This window comes from Talpa europaea (assembly GCF_964194135.1).
Source record: "Talpa europaea genome assembly, chromosome: 11".
NCBI classification, from domain to species: domain Eukaryota; kingdom Metazoa; phylum Chordata; class Mammalia; order Eulipotyphla; family Talpidae; genus Talpa; species Talpa europaea.
In genome coordinates, this window is record NC_140078.1 from 78450871 (window position 1) to 78471193 (window position 20323).

A 20323-nucleotide genomic window follows, 5' to 3' on the forward strand; every position below is an offset into this window, starting at 1 on the left:
ACCTCATATATGTTAAATAAGGTTGTTCTTTCTTTGATGGCCGTTCATGTATGTCCTTGGTTAAAATCTCTTAATGTAGATTCTCTCTCATTTTTTATGCTATATTTAAATGTAGATTAAAAATTTTTTATTTATTTTACCAACTCAAAGTCTTTGAAAATGAGACAATGTAAGCAAGATGAAGTCATCTTCTATCTACAGCCTACTTGAAAAGCTTACCATTAGCCGAGCATCTTCTCTTTCCAAAATTTTCTGAGTCTGATCATCAGGGAACTTCAGTACAGTGGTTATAACCTTTGCCATGGTCTACAAGAAAAGCAAGAGATGATCACTAAAAGACAGTGAAGCAGATGAAGTCTCAACCCATTCTGACATGTTCTGCTGGTGGGATTCTTTAGTGCTCTCAATGGAAGCCACGACCAAAGAAGTATGATGTGAAGATATTAGTCAAGGAAATAACAGCCAACACTAGAATTTCAATTGAAAAGTGTTCCTCACAATGTCTGAGTTATTATTTTAAGAAGATGCATTTACAATAGCATGAAGCTATAAAAAGATCTATATGGTCCTTTGACTTATTAAGATGAAACTTTATTTTTCATTCATTTTATAAGGCTTTTTTATTTATAGAAATCTATCTAGTAACTGATGCATTGTCAAAACATAAGCTCTAAATAATCAGAATTAGATACTCCCAAGTTCAGCTTTAACTAAATCACATCATATATCTCATAAACACGGGCTACTGCATGAACATGAACATGCTTAATAGATAAATTTTAAGACATGCAGCACATCAGCCTAATAGAAATACAAATTACATTTTAAATAAACACAAGATGTTTTGTTTGGTAAAAAACATGATGAATCAAAACATTACACATGGTGGCTTGCAAAACAAGATCATAAATTGTGCAGATCTAAATAAATATACCGTAAGTCAGACTGTCACCCATAAGCTCGTGGAAAATTCTCCTCAAAGGCTGAAATTCCCTATTTGTATCAAGATGAGATGTTTTGAGGGAGACAGAGAGGAAAGAAGATACCACTTATGAAATAAGTAGGATAACAAGTTCAGTGCTTACATACAAATTCGGGTACTAATGCCCTCCAAGGGATTCCTACAGAGGATGGGGAGGTTTGTTCACTGTTACACAGATTGTGCGCATGTGTAAAGGTAGAAGGTTGGGAAGGAGACTGGAGAAGGCCATAAGGAAAAGATGATAGAGTTAAACAAAAAATTTGGAAATGCACATCATTAGGGAAAAAAGTGTAATTATTTCCAGGAAGGAAAGGAACTAACATTTTAAAATATTCTATTATGAGCTAAACCTTGGCAAGACACTTTACATATTTCTAATACTTATTTCAATTAACAGATTAGTTAGTACTATACCTCAACCACAAACCACACACAGAACAGTATTTTAATTTCCGACCCCTTCCTTCCTTTTGTGTTTGCCCTTGCCATTTTGATGATAAGATGCCATTAAAACTTTCTGCTTAAGAATACATATGAACTGTCTGAAACATTTTTTAAAAGGTAAATAAAAGAACATTATAAATACATCAGACATGTTTGTACCGTAGAAAAATAAGCGTATTGGGCAACAAAGTTTTCAGTTTTTATGTATGTCAATCAGAAACAAAAACACAAATATCTTTACAAAAAAATAAACTTAGTTCTTGTAGAATTCCAGGGATATTTTTTAAAAACTTATTTTTTAAATTGCATTGCCTGGTCACAACAGAATTTTGTGTGCTAAGCAAAAGTCTAGAAGGCAAGATATGTGGTATGAAATGGCAAGAGAAATATGAAGTAATAACTATTTTTGTATTTTTCTAGTAACACTGAAACAATTTAAATGGTTTTTTGTATATGCTCAATGAAGATTATCTTTAGGAAGCACCAAAAATGGAAAATCAGGGATTCAGCAATTACAGAGAACAGTCTTTAATTTCAATAGCTTATGAAAGTCGAAGTATCCAAAAGTCCATTTATAGTCAGTCCATTATATACATACACATGCATACACAAGCATGTCTGTCCAAAAAAAGAAAAAGATCTGTGGCTAAGTTTTCCCTTGACATTTCTAATCATTGTTAAATGGGAAACCCACCTCTAAATTCATCAGAGATCCAAAATTTGCAGCTGATTACCCAGTGAAAACTTAAAGCTCTTCACTCACTTGCCAGAAAACACTTTAATGGAGAAGCCAAGGCTCTCTGCCACATCTTATGAAAGATCAGACTTTCTACTCTACATACAATGTCCTCAGGCCCTAGGAATTGAGGAAAAGTTTAAATGAGCCACCTGGCTTAGAAGTGGCCTCTTCTGCCAGGTTTTCATTAGGAAGAGGCTTCTTCAATAAAGCTTAGGATGAGAAACACATTCTATTGAAAAGGAGAACAGGCTGAATTTCAGTATCAATAATAGCATGGAAGGTCAAACTCCAAGAAAAAAGGCAAAGACAGAAGAAAGAAGTACTAATATGTGTCCTACATGTGGTCTTCTTCCAAAAAAAATAATAATCTGCCTCATAAAATAAGGAACACTGCAAAACCAGATGAAGAAACGCAGGTGGGATGACATACAGCTCCTGCTGGACAGAAACAACTACAGATGATCAAATCACAAAGGTCACAATATACTCTCACTCATTCTAAATCACAACCTGGTCTCCATTTCACATTCTTTTGTTAACATGTAGGGATTGGGCTAAATGGCACAAGGTAAGTCTAAATTCAGCTCTGATCTTGTCAATTCCTGCCCAAAAGGCTCCAGGACTACCCCATCAATAACTATAGGCAAAGCACAGAAATCATTTCAGGTCTTCCACATTCTATGTAGTCTTAAGCAGAATCACTTCCCTGTTCATAGCTTCAGCATTTTAACTGGACCCGACTCCTTACCATTATAAAAAAGCACAGTCAGTTTCCTACCTTGGACCTTCTGTCTGGACTTCCCCTTCTTTCTGAATCGTCTATCAAAATCTAAGCCCCCTTTCATAAAGCCCAGTAAACACACCTCCTCCATAAAGTCCTCCTTGACACTCCCACAAGTAAATATGAGAACTCTGTGCCTCCCTTAATACATTCTGCATCACATTATGCTTAATTGAAAACAGGTTCACTTTTGTATTGTATGGTAAACTCTTAAGTCAGAGTGGTGCCAGATTTCATTTCCTTATTCATCACAGCAAAGGAACATATCTAGTAAGTACTCAATAAATATGCAGTAAGTTAAACTGAGTACCTGCTATCAATTTTCAATATTTACCTTGATAATATGTGATAGCAAAATGACAGACTATTCCACATTTTCAATAACCAGAAGAGTATACTAAAGATTAAGATCAGAGAGAGCATTGACCTGGATTCCCAGCTGGTGTCAGATGGGGTTGCCTGTACCTCAAGGACATCCTTTTCAGCTATCTCAAATTCAAACCCTAAAAGTGACTGAAGAATCCTAAAAGCACAAGCTAAGATTTGGCTGAACTGGCACTACCTCAGAATGCATCGTATGCTTGTCCTTCTTCAGGAGGACTCAAACTCTGTAGAGATCTCATCCTACACATACTACACAACCTCCAGAAGAAACAGGTTGAGGCAACCAGTATCTTCAAGAAAAGGTTAAATAATTTATTTAGCAACAACACTGTGAAAACAATGTTTGATTCACGAATGAACCTAAATAGCTAAGTTCTAAGAGATTATTCTTTTTTAAAAAAATATGCCTTTCCCCTTTCCCTGTGGTAACAAGTTAACTCTAAATGAACTGCATCATCTCAAATACAGGCTGCTACCCAACAAAGACAAAATAAGGGAAAACATATTGTATTATATTTGTTCTTAACAAATAAGCAGTTTTAGCTATCCTTTGCATTAAAAAAGGTTCATAATAAAAAAAAAGACACTGAATTAGTATGAATACATCCCTCCTGTGATAAATGCTCATGATCAAGCTGGATATCACTTTGATTTAAAACTGGATCTCACTTTATTTTGAAATTATTTGATACAAAGAAATGAGATCTCCATATAAATCAATGATTCAATAACTTCTAGTCTTATAATTACTGCTGTTTAGCTGAATATATGACCTATAAATTCATAATATTCTTTTTCTTAAAGATTTATTTATTTATGCATACAACAGTATTTAAATGAATGATTTATAAAAGTAGCAAACATAGGCAAGATCTGCCAATTCACTTTGTAAACTAAAAGCAATAATACAATTATCTATTGTCTACTATTAGCATGTAAGGTCTGCTAATAGTAAACATCTGGCATCAATATGTGTATTAAAAGTGGGACATATTTCCTTTTAAATTAAGCCACATGCCAAATCAACAGACATGGTTTATACCTTAGTCTCACGACCCATCATATACTCAAAAAGCACTTTTCGTAAATACTCAAACTCAGTAGGTTCTCCAAAGACTGAGACATCAGAATGGTACAAATTGCCACCTGCAAACAAAAAAACAGATCAAATTATAAACCACGTAATACACAGAAAATAGACAAAAGACAAAGGAACAAAGACCACAATCATTCTTGCACTAATTGTACTGTATTGTATATACACTGAAAGCCCAATTGGCATTTTTCCCTTGAAAGAGTGGAATCCACAGTATAAGGTATACCAAGTAGAATTAATAAAATGAAATTTAACCCAACAGAATGAAATTATAAAAGATCAATGAAGAAAAGATTTTAAAGGCAACCAGAGAGAAATAAAGATTACTAACAGATCATTAGTAAAAAAAATCCCTCGACAATAACAAAATTGAAAAAAATAATGCAATGATAATTTCCAAGTACTAAGAAAAAACCACTTTCAATCTAGAATTCTGTACCTAACAAAATTAACTTTCAAGAATAACAGGCTTCCATTTTCAGCTATGATATAGTAAACTAGACTAGAATCCTACAAGAGCTAGACATATACAAAAATCAGTTGCAGTAGATGAAAGACTTAAATGTGATCAGCAAAATCTGGAACTCTGAGAATATAGGATAGGTTTAGAATCTTGAGCTAGGTAAGATTATTGGGAGACACAAAACATTAATGGTGAAAAATACTTTTCAAATATCTGCACATTGATTCGCTGATGCAGCTAACAAACATCATAAGGCCCAGTTGTTCCACTCCTAGAAATTTACTTGAGAGAGATGAAAACTCAGGTTTACATAAAGACATTAACATGAATGTTTATAACAGCTGTAGCCATAGTAGTCTAAAATCAGAAACAGGCTAAATGCCTATTAACTGTGATGGATAAGAAATGTATGGTTTGCCATACAATGAGATACTAGGCAGGAACAAATTACAATACATGTAAGAACATAGATATGTCTTAAGAACATTGTGTTAAGGGAGAAAAAACAAAAGGTACAGATATACAAATACAAAAGACCAATACCATTAAGTAAAATTCCAGGGGGAAAAAAAGCTTTAAGGGAGGAAAATAAGATTAGTAATTTCCAGCGGCTAGAAGCAGGAAATGACCATAACAGGGCATGGAATATATTCCATTTTCATTTTGTTGGTGGTTACATCATTGCATAAATTTGTCAAAAATCTTTAATTTATACCTAAAAAAAAAAAAGGTGAATGTAGCTATATGTAAAATATATCTGATAACCCTGAAATTTTAAAAAATTAAATAAAGAACAGGATATCACACTGTGCAGCAGGATAATACAATTAGGCTACAATTGTAAGTACTATAAACAATATATGAGGCTTTAAATGCCAAAGTATAAAGAGGTCCTTTATTGTAACTTCACATTTCTTTTGGTTTGGAACCTAAATCACCAAATGTTGAGTAAAAACAAACAAATGAAACCTTATGAGGTATCATTTATACATGAGATTGGCAAAATCTCTAAAGTGAAATAATCCCAAGCAGTGAGGAAAATGTGGAACAATGGAAACACTTGTGCACTGGCCCCAGGAGTGTAAATAAATACAACCACTATAGACAACACTTTGACATTACTTTGGAAAACTTTATAACGCAGAAGACAAGCATTCTATGACACAAATTCAATTACTACCAACACATATGGAAAAAACACTTCACATGAACCTAAAGAGTCAATGTTCACAGTTACACTGTTTATAAAAGCAAAAATGAGAGAATTCAAATATCCACCAACAGGAGAATAAACAGTGTGGTATAAAAATCTAATGTATTACTACTCTAACACTTAGCATTAACAGTGGTTAAACTATAGCTGCACTCATTAATATGAATCTCAAAATTCATGCTGAGTGAAAAAAAGGTAAGAAAAGATAGAATACACACAGTATGATATTTCTAAATTTCCAAAACCATATAAACCATTAAAATAAAATTGTTTTAGGGAACTATACTTCAGTTGTAATGTAATAACAGTGGTGACTCTTGGGAAAGAACAGAGAGATACATGATTCAAGAGTAGCACAAGGAGCCTCAAAGGTACTAGAAATGTTCTGGATGTCAGGGAAAGAGTCTGTTTATAGAATTCCAGTCAACATATACTGAAAAAAATGCTAGAATTTGACTATCACCATTACGCAATGCTAGATTTAGTCAAGGAGTCACCAATGGTTGCTAAAATCGACTGTAAAAGGTGAGACTAACAACACCAGAAACATATGAAGCATCTTAAAATTACAAAAATAGCATGTGTCTTTTTTTTTTTTTTTTTTAGTATTTATTTTCTTACATTATTGTTAATTTTTGGACAGTATTTTATTTCCCTCAGATGTAGTCCCCACAGTTCTCCCAGCACCACAGCACCTGGGATCCAGCCCCACGGGCCCTTGTGCTCTTCCTGCCCTTCTTTTAGCCTCTCTCCCGCCCCTGTCCCAGATGGAGGCCTCAGATCTGTGGTCAGCTTGCAAGTTTTGTCTTTTCTTGACCCTATGTTTGCTTTCTCTGTATTGCACATATACATGGATCTAAAAATGGATCTACCATATAGCACAGCAATTCCACTTGTAGGAATCTACCCAAAAGCATGTGTCTTTAAATGTGAGGTACAGCTCCCTTTATAGGTCTATAGCCATAAATGCAAACCTGCATCTGAACAAGAACCTAGTTCTAAGGAGATGAAGAACTAAGAATTCAGAATGTGTTGAACTCAAGCACATATAAGTGGCTTTTTCAACCAAATAAATGACAAAAGGGAAAAAAAGAGTGAAGAAACTTAAGAGTTTTATGTGATCTCTTAATCAAATGTTCAACAAGAAAACATAAATTAAAAGGGGGGAAACGTCAGTATAAGGAGTGGAATAAAGACAGTATTGCAGAGGTATATACAAAAGTTTCTAAAGATAGGACAATGTTTGACTTCTTCCTGCTTGGTGAGTGCTCATTTTACTCCCATTCTTTGAAGAGGAAGCATGATGAAGAGATGAATGTGCATATTCAATCAGACTACTTGGATTGCTGAGAGGATTAAACGAGTTGATAAAATGAACTGTGTTCTGTAACAGTGCTTAGTACTCAGTATTACATACATGTCAGCTATTAAGTAAACTGTACACATGTTCATTTTAAAACTTTAACTTGAGGGGGAAAGTACGTATGAAGTTCTTAAGTTGAAGTTAACTCAAAGAATCAATACTATGTTCAATGTACTGCTAAGCATGGATTCAGGAAAGTTCTATGCTAAGAGTTACATATGTTGACTTAGCTATGGCAAACAATCTTTCTAGCACCAGGGTTTTCTAAGCCCCAGGAAATGTTCAAGTTGGTGGTCTATTCTTTTTTTCCCCAAAATTCTATTCATTTTGAAAAAGTATTTAAGAACAAATCCAAAGAAAATCCTTCTTTAACTAAAAACTGTGTATTTTATGTTATCTCATAGCAGTAAGTATTAAGTTTTCAAAAACACAAAAGAAAGTGAAATGGCTTCAGACTGATGACCCAATGCTCCCATTAAAAAGCAGGAAGCTTTATGAAACATTTCACAAAATAACTCTTAATATAGCAAGCAGTGAAACTGAGAATGGATAATGTTATGAAGCTATTGAAAGATCACAGTTATCTCAAAGGAACAACCACCTAAAGACTCAAGTTCATCTTTGACATTCTTTAAAAGTGGCATACATTAATTTAGATCAAAAGAATATTATTTCATGATCATTCTTTTCTAACTTCAATAAGAATTTTTATTAAATTATTTCTCCTTAAAAACTGATTTTAAAATAATTACAGCATTACAGCATAATTGTAATAGTTAAAAAAGGTATCTAAAATATATAAATGTGTGAGTATAAAACTACATACAGCAGATCACACAGAACTACATACAGCAGATCACAGATCTACATACAGCAGATCACATATAGCAGATCACACTTCTGACAGTTACAGAAGACTCTAGAAAAATTTACATGAATTGTAAAAAAGGTTCATTTAGAAAGTGGGAATAAAGTGGGAATTTGCAGTTTCATTACAGCATTGTTTTATTTTTCTTTTTTTACAATAAATATGCTTTACGTTTTGTTTTAGAAACCATCCTATCCTCAAAACTTGTTACTGATGAATTATAGAGGTAAAGTTACTGTGAATTTACAGAGGTAAAGTGAATTCATTGTAATGAATTAGATTAGCAAAGATAAAAACTAAAATCATTCACAAAGCCATTTTTAAGAGATAGCCATGGATAACATATGAGCAATCATTCTTACCTTTGTAAGGTGTATCCACAGTTGTTGAATATACATTCTTTTCATACTTCTTCAAACGGTCCTCTAAATTGTGAATCTACAATAACAACAAATATTCAAACCATAGTATGTGAGTTGGAACCTATGTAAAAGATACAGAATTGCCGTATATCCACTAGATTTTTTTAAAACAAAGATAAAATATAGGCAAATAAGATTAACACAAATGATTTCTCAATAACACTAAAAGCACAAAACATATACATAATATTTCACACATAAATTATATATAATTGTGTGTGTGTGTGTGTGTGTGTGTATATATATATATATATATATATATACACACATATATACAAAATTGGACTTTACCTAAAGTAAAACTTTGTGTCTCAATAAACATCACTATGAAAGTAACAAGACAACCCACAGAATGGGAGAAAATACTTGCAAATCATGTATCTAATAAGAGACTTGTATCCAGAATATATAAAGAATACTTATGACTCAATGACAACAACAAAAAACCACCCAAGTGAAAAATGGAATTGAAAAGACATTGGTCCAAAGAAGGCATACAAATGGCCAACAAGCATAAGATGTTCAACAGCAGGTAAATGCAAATATAAGCCATAATGTTGTCATAACTAAAACCACTTGATACTAGGATGGCTATTAAAAAAAAAAAAACTTGTTAGAGAGGAAGTGAAGATATTGGAATCCTTATACTTTGTTGGGAGGAATGTAAAATGGTGCTACTATGCAAAACAGTTAATGGTTCCTCAAAAAATAAAATATACAATTACCTTATGATCTAGCAATTCCACTCCCAGGTATCCCCAAAGAACTATATATCCCAAAAGAATTATAATATTCAAAGAATATAATATCCAAATATAATATCCAAAGAATTATAAATAAAAAAATTATAATATCCCCAAAGAATGAGAAAATTTAAACAATTGGGAAGTACAGGTATCTTCTACTTGTGGTATCTTTGTATTTTTTCAATATGAAAAATTTCAAACATATACAAATATAGAGAGTATAATAAATGCCCATATGCCCATTCATCACCTACTTATAGCAATTACCAAGAGTTTTGTATGTTTATAAATCAACATTACCTCAATTTAAAAAAAAGAGATTTATATGCAAGAATTTTAAGAAAAACTGGAAAATCCTTGGGGATTTAGCCTGACCATCTGAGTCTGGCTTGAGTGCTAACTTGATTCCTCCGAGTCTAAAGAAAGACTACTAAAAATCAAGCACCACAGACAAACATATACTGGTGTTTACATCTTTATGCATCCTTCTGGGCATACATGGTCCTATTTAAATCAAACTATGGATAATATATGGACAATCATATTAAATCAAGACAATTTACTCACTAGGAAAAAGTAGTAAAGATTAATGTCATGGTATTTTCTCTCTGATAAAAGCAAAAATAACTTCTTACTGAGAATTTAAGTTATTATAAATTAGAAAAATATAAAATGCTGTCCAAGAATTAACTAGAAAATAATAGAATGCAAATTTTCCTGTTTAAATACATGTGATCATGTACTTATAGAGGTATGTTTTGGAGTCTTTGGATTTGAAAATAAAATTTCCTATTAAGACAAAAAAGCAGCTATTAAAAAATCAGTTATTTTTTTTAAGTATTAGCTAAATGAGATCAAGTATATACTAACACAAGTAAATTCAAAATGAAAGGCATTCATCAGACAAGTACACCTGTACCTGTTCTCTGAACTCTTGCTCCTTCAACTTTGAATCACTGATTAGAGTGTTCTTCTGTGCTAGCTGTGTCTGAAAAAACAAAAAAGTGAGATCTAAGAACCATAGGAGTTTCATCATTACCTGGATACCTTTCTGTACTGCTTGGGAAACTTTCCCTTGTTGAAACAGTCTCTTTATATTTTAATTTAAAGCACAGACTGCTCCTGAAAGTACATAATCCCTCAATTATATTCAATGAAGAACTAGTCTTACCTGTAGCTCCATAATTGTAACCTGAAAATGGAAAAGAAAATCATGAGTGTATACAACAAAATCTACAAAAAACAATTATACTGAACACAAGGAAGTTAAGAATTCAGTATTATAGTCTTAAGAAGGAGATAGATATGGGCCTCCCCGGTGGTACAGCGGTTGAGCGCTGGGTTGCGAAGCTGCCTGCAGCCTCTGCAGCATCGGTTCGATCCCCAGCTGCTCCCCGGCCACCAGAGGAGGGTCCCACATGGCACGCAGACCTCTCCTGCTGCCCGCTGCTTCCCTCAGCAGTGTACCTCGGTCCTTCTGCCTGCTCTGCTCCCCGCTCTGGCTCTGGTGAATTCTCTCACCCTCCCGCGTTTCTGACTGTACCCAGTGCTTGTATAAACTTAAATAAATAAATAAATAAATAAAACAAATGTTTATTTAAAAAAAAAAAGGAGATAGATTTGAGATGAGACAACTTTAAATATCTGCTTTTAAACCTGGTCTATTTTGTTATATAAACTATTACAATGTAAATACACACAAAGAAATGTAAATACACAAAGAAAAAGGACTAGAAGGTCACTCACCAAACTAACAATAATAACTACCTGACAAGGGGAGGGTTTATTCTGTGTACTTCTATATTATCTTACTCTCACAAACATTTACTATTTGTATAATTTTTCTAAATTAAATACATTAACATCTGTTTAAAGTAGATAGGCACATTGGGGAAAATTCTAAAGGACTATTTCTGGGAATCTACTCTGAGCTATAATCACAAATTCTCTCATTAAACTCAACAGTGATATACTGAATTAAAGATATCCCTAAAACACCAAAAGATGCTCAAGAAGGACAAGGATAAAAATTCATGAAGAATAAAAGAGAAAAATATTTTTTTAGAGTAGAAATAAAGGATAATTTCTCTTCTTTCTTGTGACACAAGATAAGATTCAGAAGACTTTCTGAATATTAATTTCATGATGATTGAATACTTCATGGTATCTTGGTACAGGTCAAAATGCCACTATATTCAACATTAATATTTATTTTGATACTAATGAAAGGAATATATACAGTGAAATGTATGTATTTTTCTCATAGGAAATAATATTTAAAAACACTGGGTATACTCAAATTATGACCCAATGCCAAAAATGAAATAAAAAATAAAAAGCTAAAACAGAATGTATAGCTACTAATGAAACATAGAAAACTGTCCACTCAGTACTAAAAACAAAGATATATGTATCCAGTGTACAACGAAGTAGACCTTCATAAGGCCCTGTTCTCTTTTAGAAAAGTAATCCATGATTTATAGTTGCTTGTTGATTTTTACTTTGTATTGATTAGTCTTTTTCCTGGTCTCTTATTTAAGTTTTCTAAATTCCCACACTGGGGGGGGAGGGGTGGGTAGAGGAAGGACTAGAGTCACAATAGGGGGAGGGTGCAACTGTATGGGGAATATAACCATAATGAAAATGCATATATTGAGCAAAGATGAAAAATGATGTAAGAATTATATAAAATATTTTTTTAAAAAAAGAGAGAAATTAAAAAAAAAAAAAGAAAAGAAAAGTCATCCACATAATTGGTTATCTAGAAAATTGCACTCAGTTAATTGACATTCTGTAATGACTTCTCTAAAACTCTTACTCTTACTCTCCAAGACCCTAGTGACAGTGCTAAGAAAAAATCCATACTGGGTGAATGAGAACATTTTAGGAAGTAGAACAGTACATGACGGTTTCTGAAACTAGGCCCCACATGCCCTGTTGGGTACATTTGTTGGGGTGCACAGTGAGATAGGAAGTCACATAGTAAAACTGGCCTATCTTTCATAGCAGCAATTTTACTTAAAGACAAAGATTATAAAAAATGCCTAGGTATGCAGTGCCAGAACTCCCTAAATTATATCCCCTTATCCAAAATAACCCGGTTACATCTGTATATGGGCCATTAATCAAGAAGAAAAATAAAAATTATTTTTTAGTGATATATAATTAGAAAAAACTTTTTTTTAAAAGATTCATTTTTTATTTATACAAGTGCTAGGGTACAGGTCAGATGCACAGGAGGATGAGAGGATTCACCAGAGACAGAGCAGGGAACAGAACAGGCAGAATGATGAAACACACTGCTGAGGGGAGCAGCAGGCGAGACAGGAGAGGTGTGCTGCACAATGTGGGATTCTCGCTGCTGGCCGGGATCAAACCCCTGCTGCAGAGGCTGAGAACAGCTTCACAGTGCAGTGCTCAACCACCTGTGCCACCAGGGAGGCCCAATATATAGCCAGAAAAAACTTTAATGCAACTATAAATAGGATATGTTATAGAGTAGAATATAAATTTTAAATGAATTTTAAGTCAAAATATGAAAATCTAAAATTATCATACCCATTAACAGACCATTTCTGGTTATTGTGCTATGAGGTTTACTTTCCTTTGCTATTTCCATGGAAAAGAATAAGAAATACTAGTATAAGAGAAATGTCTAGGAGCTTTAAGTCTGGCAGATGAACTTAAATTCCCAATATAACATTCATTGTGTGGTCTTGAACATTTTATTCACCTCTTTGAACCTCAATGTCAATATCTAAAAATATGGAGGCAAGAGTCTTTCTTGACAGGTTTTTGTTAGGATTAAGTGAAGTATGTATGTTAGTAGCCAAGTCAAACAACAAAAATACATTTCTAAGAAACATGTGAAGCAAAGTCCAGTTCCTCTCACTTTATCATTGCCAGGATTCTCTTCCGGCTGTGCCCTTTCCTGATGTTTCTTCTGCAGCTCCTCAAGTTGAGTCTGTAAGTCCATTACTTTTGCAGTCATTTCTTCTTCACGAGCCTTTAAGATTAAAAAAAATATGTTAACTAAAAAACACCAAAAGAACATCACCAAGAGGCAACATGATACAGAGAAAACAACCTCTGTAGGATAAACAGATACCTAACATATTTTAAAGACACAAACCACTATTTTTATTGTAATTCATGAATATAGTCTAAACACTTTCCTTCCTACTCTACTCTTACTTTTTTTCTGCCCCACTTTTAAGTTTAAGCCCTTTTTAATGATGTTTGCAATTCTGAGGATATTCTTTTTCCCATCTTCATTCTCTCTGTTTCCTTCCCATAAAATTCATCAAGTAATTTCTTTCCCTTGAACTAGGGTTACTAGGCTTAAGCAACAACTGAGGATGTAACAGTGTTGTGACAGAACTATAACAAAGAAACTGTGTTTGAAGACTTTGCCCTTTCTATATTAGGATCTGATATCTAGAAAGTATCCATTCACATAAAATAGTAGATAATTTATGCACAGCTCTGTTCAACCACCTGGCAATTTATTGATCACAAGTTGTGGATGTTTTTCACTAGCCCCTTTGGATGGCGTGCAGTATCTGATAAAGAAGAAATGGTTCTCTGTCCTAGTTCAGCAAACCTACATGTCTCCTACACATCTGCCCTGAAACCACACCACAATTCTTTAGAGTAAAATGTTGAACTAAAATCTGTTTTCTTAAAAAAAATTAGTTATTATCCAATGCGTTGGTAAACAATGTAATGTATCCTCTTACCCCCAACTTTGTAAAAACCAGAAAAGACTGCAAAAGTAATATATGACCTATTAGTCCCAAATCCTTATAAAATTTGGCAAACAAAATTTTCTCTCTTCTGTTTTGTCTGCTCTGCTAAAAGACTGTTCCTCATCCTTGCATTTCTTCATTTGTCTTGCTAATTGCCAGGATTTATTGCAGAGAGCAGTCCAGACCTCTTCTTACGCTTATAAATCTTGCAATAACCTTTATGCTAAAAGAACATGAGGAATTGGAATATTGATCAGATTTGAGTAATGAAGACAGGTCAAGTGCTTGCTGAGTAAGAGACTAAACAGGAAAAACCACCACAGGTATCTGATTTAAGATTTGCTGACTTGCCTGAACCAAGTCACATCATTCTCGAAAACAAATGAAAGCAGATAAGGCGCCATCGCACGTGAACCACAGACACCTGGAAAATCTAATTTTGAATACCGCTTGTCATGAAACTTAAAACAGCTGAAAAAGAGTAAATTCCTTCTTTCAACATAAGCAAAGCAGAGATCTCTAGTAATCAGCCTGCTTCCAACTCTCCCCACTGCAGAACACTAACCTATCTCTACTACTAAAACACCATCAAACAGAAACTTTTGAATACATTATTGCCCAGTGTCTTGGTTTATTGCTTTTACTCTGCCATGGCATATCTTGCGTGGATGTCTGTGTCAATGAGATTTAGCCTTGTTTGAAAGGATCACCTTTTTAGCTATTTATTCAGTTAGGCCCAAATTTTAAGAAGACAATTTAGCTTTCTGCCCATGAATGCCACCATGTAAGCATTGTAAGAGTCTCCCATTTCACTGACATCATGTCTAAGTCAGACTCTCCCAAGGAGCTAGAACAGTTGCTGAAATTATTCTTTGGAAGTTTAAGCTGTGGAACAACCAATGAGAGTCTGAGAAGCCATTTGGAGCAATGTGGAAAGCACACATTGTATAGTAATGAGAAACCCAAACACCAAGTAATTCAGAGGCTTTGGGTTTGTTGCTTATGCCACATTGGAAGAGGCCACAAGGTGGATGAATCCAGGCTACATAAGGTCGATGGAAGACTTGTGGAACCAAAGAGGCCTGTGTCAAGAGAAGATTCTTGAAGACCTGGTACCTAGCTAACTGTGAAAAAGATTTTTATTTGTGGCATTAAAGACACTGAAAGACATCACCTAAGAGATTATTTTGAGCACTATGTGAAAATTCAAGTGATTGAAATGATGATTCATTGAAAGAGTGGCAAGAAGAGTTTTGTTCTTGTAACATTTCATCATGATTCTGTAGACAAGATTGTTATTCAGAAATACTATTTGGTGAATGGCCACAACTATGAAGGAAAGCCCTATCTAAGCAAGAGATGGCCAGTGTTTCATCCAGCTAAAGAGGTTGAAGTGGTTTTGGAAACTTTGGTGGTGGTTATAGAGGTGCTTTTTTTTTTTTATAAGTATTTTTTTTTAATAGAGGCATGTTATTTATTTGTTTGTTTGTTTTGTTTATACATGCACTGGGCACAGTCAGAAGCGCGGGAGGGTGAGAGAATTCACCAGAGCCAGGGCGGGGAGCTGAGCAGGCAGAAGGACCGAAGTACACTGCTGAGGGGAGCAGCGGGCAGCAGGAGAGGTCTGCGCGCCATGTGGGACCCTCCTCCGGTGGCCAGGGAGCAGCCGGGGATCAAACTGGCGCCGCAGAGGCCGCGGGCAGCCTCGCAACCCAGTGCTCAACCGCTGCGCCACCGGGGAGGCCCTATAGAGGTGCTTTTGATGGGAATAATGACTTTGGTTGTAGAGAAAACTTCAGTGGTCAAGGTGGCTTTGGTGGCAATCTGGATGGTTATAATGAATTTGGTAATGATGGAAGCAATTCTGTGGGTAGTGGAAGCTACAAAGATATTGGCAATTACAACAATCAATCTTCAAACTTGGGACCCATGAAAGTAGGAAATTTTGGAGGCAGAAGTCCTGGCCCCTATGGTGGTGGAAGCCAATACTTCAGTAAACTATGAAACCAAGATAGTTATGGTGATTTCAGCAGCAGCAGCAGTAGCTTTGACAGTGACAGAAAGTTTTAATTAGCTGCCAAGAAACAAAGCTTAGCAAGAAAGAAAAGTCAGAGAAGTATCAGGGAAGCAACAGGTTACAACAGATTTGTGAACTCAGCCAAGCACAGTGGTGGCAGAGCCCAGCTGGTACAAAGACATGTTTCAGGCAATATTCATGTATATGGACAAAAAAACTCAAGGACTGTGTTTGTGGCTAATTGTGTAACATGTTTAGTTTCTGTTTTGTGGAAAGTGTAAAACTTTCCAACAAAGGGTTTTAACATAGATTTTTTTCTTTTTGCAACCATGCTTGACTGCTAAATGTAATAGTCTGATCATGACACTAAATAAATGTTTTTTCCTGCCCTACAATGTGTCACCTCCTTCAAATTTCCTAAGTATCTGGTCTGAGCCAAGCATGTAAATGGGTACTAAAGACTAGAGATGATAAACAAAATCCCTGCCCACAGATGTTTACAGACAAGGGGGAAAGAACAGATAGAGTAATAATTCTATATATACATACACACACACATATGATAAAAATGATGTGTTATAAGCGAAGCAATAAATACAGCTAAGTCCAAAAGGAACACAGATGCAATTACTTCTATTTAAGGAGTTTCAAAAAAAAAAAAGTAAATAAACATGATACAGAAATGTATATTCAAAAAGCTAAGTAGCCACCCTCAAACCAAACACTACTGTCCCATTAAGAACTTCACCAAATGAAGGAGTGATACAAAGAAATCTTATAAAACATTGTTAAAAGAAATAGAAGACACAAAGAAATGGAATGACATCCCCACTCATGGATTGGAAGAATTAACATTATTAAAATGGCCATCCTACTGAAAGCAATTTACAGATTCAACACTATTTCAATAAAAATTTTAATGATATTCTTCAAAGAGACAGAACAAATATTGATGACATTCATATAAAACCACAAAAAAAACCTCGAATAGCCAAAGCTCTCCTGACTAAAAAGGAGAATGGAGGTATCACATGCCCAGACTTCAAACTATACTGCAAAGCCATAATAATTAAAACTGTATGATACTGGACCAAAAACAGACACACAGACCAATGAAATTGAAAAGAAAACCCAGAAATAAACCCACATATTTATGGACAACTAATTTTTGATAAAGGAGCAAAGAATATGCAGTGGAACAAGGACAGTTTGTTCAATAAATGGTGCTGGGAAAACTGGACTGCTGCATGCACTAGAAGAAAATATAGGCAAAACACTACCTGACATATATCTCAATAATATCTTTAAAGACACATTCCCCAAAGCAAAGAAAGTGAAGGAAAAGATCAACAGCTTGGACTACATCAAATTAAAAAGCTTCTGTACAGCAAAAGGGACATTAACCAGAACAAAGAGACACCCTAGTGATTGGAGAAAAATTTTTGCACATAATTACTGAAAAAGGACTGATCACAAAGATCTATAAAGAGCTGACATGATTCAACAAAAACAAAGTAAACAATACAGTCAAAAAATGGGCAGAAGTGCTAAAAAGACACTTCTCCAAAGAGGAAATGCAAATGGCCAACAGACATATGAAAATATTTTCAATATCACTTGTAATCAGTACAAGTGATATTTTTAATATCACTTGTAATCAGTACTAAGTAATATCACTTCCCTCAGAAATGCAAGTCAAAACCACAGTGAGATACCACTTTACACCAGTGAGTATGGCTCATATAAAAAAACCAGGAAACAACAAATGTTGGTGAGGATGTGGAGAAAAAGGAACTCTCCTACACTTCTGGGAATGCAAACTGGTCCAACCACTATGAAAAGCTTTGTGGAGGTTCGTCCAACTACTGAAAATGGAGCTTCCACATGACCCAGCAATTCCACTACTAGGAATCGACCCAAAAGACACAAAAACTTTAACTCAAAAGGATACCTGCACCCCCATGTTTACTGCAGCATTATTTACAATAGGTGAGATATGGAAATAACCCAAATGCCCAAAAATAGACGACTGGATCAAGAAGATGTGGTATATATACACAATGGAATATTACCCAGCAACCAAAAAAGATAAATTCATGCATTCACAGCAACATGGATGGAGCTGGACGGGATTATATAAGCTCAGTGAAATATGCCAGAAAGAATAAGAAAAATATCAGGTGGTTTGAACTTATATGAGGAATATAGGGGAACCAAAAAACAGATTTATAGTAAATTAAAAAACAAAATTAACAGGCAACTATTAATCAGAGATACTCCACAGGGATGGGAGAGAGAGAGAGAGATAAAAACAGAAGAGGGAAGAGCACAAGGGACTATGGTGATGGTGCACAGCTGAATGGGTGGTAGGAATTATATGGGGACTACACCTGAAAGGAGAAAGCATACATCATATAAAAAGGAAGGATGATGTAAAATATATGTTAAAAAATATATATTTTTTAATCATTGTAATAAAGGCCATTGAATATGAAAAGAAAAAAAAAAAAAAAAGAACTTCACCCAAGTATATACTCTCAATTCTTAGTGTGGTTCTCTCACAATTTACTCTAACTCTGTGAGGAAGACAGAGAAAGGAATTCATTCCCCTCAGTAACTCACTGTGCTTTAACACATGCCAAGAAGATCTTACTGCCTAAAATCCTGACCGAAATCAGTTAGACTTATAAATCTGCATACAGTGTAGAAATATTTCTTGATAATACCAAGTATCCTTCCAATCCCTCCACATTAGAAAAAAAATAAAATCTGAGAGCCCAATCTTCTTTAGCACCACCATAAAACCTATCACAGCTAAATTTCAAAAGAGAGAAAATTTGGTACATCAAGGATTTCTTCATATCTTTTGGCTGTTCTTTTCAGATCATCTTCCTTCTCTGCAATTTTTTTATGTAACTGATTCTTCTCTTCTTGATGACTTTCCAAAAGTTCAGTCTCTACTTCTTGAGCTTTATCTAATGAAAAATGGATACACATAAGAAAACACATTAAGTAAAAATATCTGTGTAAGAAATCTGTTTCAACTCAAATTTGAATTTAAAAAATTGATCAAATGTACCCTCTCACAGAGCACAAGTGTCTTCATAAGCAATTAAATATCTAACACCTTCAGGTTCTTTCACCTGCTCCTCTGCTCCTTAAAGGCTTGCCTCTCCATAAAGCAAGCCAGGCAGTAGAGGTTCCCTTAGAAAACTTTCTTGGGCAAGAATCTTTTCTTCCTCCAGTTTAATTACTTAAAGTACTTAGCACAGAAGGATAAACTTAAATTATAAAGTGTCTCTGCTGATTCTGATTTGTCCTTTATTGAATTTTAAATCATACTTACCAATGGTTTCTTTTATTGTCATTTCCAACTCCTGTTCCTTTCGTGCCAGCTGTGTGTTAAACTCCCTCATCAGCTGTTTTAATGTGGAATTGTGCTTCAACTCAAGATCTTCCTGCTCCTGTCTAATTAACCAAAATATAAAGAGTTAACTGTTATCATAAAAATAACACCCTGCAAAGAATTACCTGGCCTTCAAAAATGGTACAGACAGTATGATCTCACTGGGATAAAAACATTTTTAAGAGATGGAAGAAGACATGAGGGGAGGGAAGTGAGTGGGTGTGGGGGTGGGGGTGTGTGTGTGTGTGTGTCCGGAAGTATAAAAAATTCCGAAATGATGTAAGCTATGATTACCTCTAGAAAATGGTCTTTTTATTTAAAAATTTTCACCATACATATCTTATATAATAATGTAATACTAATACCAGTATTAATAATTTAATACTATAAGTAATGCACATAAGTCCAAAAATTAATGACAATGTAAGAATTAAATTTAATAAAGTACCTATAAAACAAATAAAATAAAAATTTTTTGATATTTACCAAAAAAATTTAATTAATAAAACATGAAAATGACATAGGCATGTATCTAATAACCATGACTTTATATACAAGAAAAGGCTTTCCCCCCATAAATAAGTGGAATAACACTACCCTGGCCTAAAATTTTTTTATTCTTCCTCATTATTTAACATATTAGATGCATGT

The 20323-nt window shown here is 34.4% G+C and overlaps 1 protein-coding gene across 3 annotated transcripts in view; it reads right to left on the reverse strand.

Moving 5' to 3' along the window:
• The window catches only part of GOLGA4 (golgin A4), a gene marked incomplete at both ends in the record, with an annotated part of 94366 nt that overhangs the window by 6157 nt on the left and 67886 nt on the right, over window positions 1-20323 (reverse strand). For 2 of the 3 annotated variants that reach the window (XM_084247003.1, XM_084247005.1), the window contains 8 exons: window positions 220-306; window positions 4373-4476; window positions 8696-8771; window positions 10421-10489; window positions 10673-10693; window positions 13394-13507; window positions 19111-19241; window positions 19613-19734. In XM_084247003.1, the coding sequence (XP_084103129.1) occupies window positions 220-306; window positions 4373-4476; window positions 8696-8771; window positions 10421-10489; window positions 10673-10693; window positions 13394-13507; window positions 19111-19241; window positions 19613-19734 (724 nt within the window). The remainder of the gene's footprint in view (window positions 1-219; window positions 307-4372; window positions 4477-8695; window positions 8772-10420; window positions 10490-10672; window positions 10694-13393; window positions 13508-19110; window positions 19242-19612; window positions 19735-20323) is intronic. The other variant, XM_084247004.1, reaches the window with a different exon arrangement.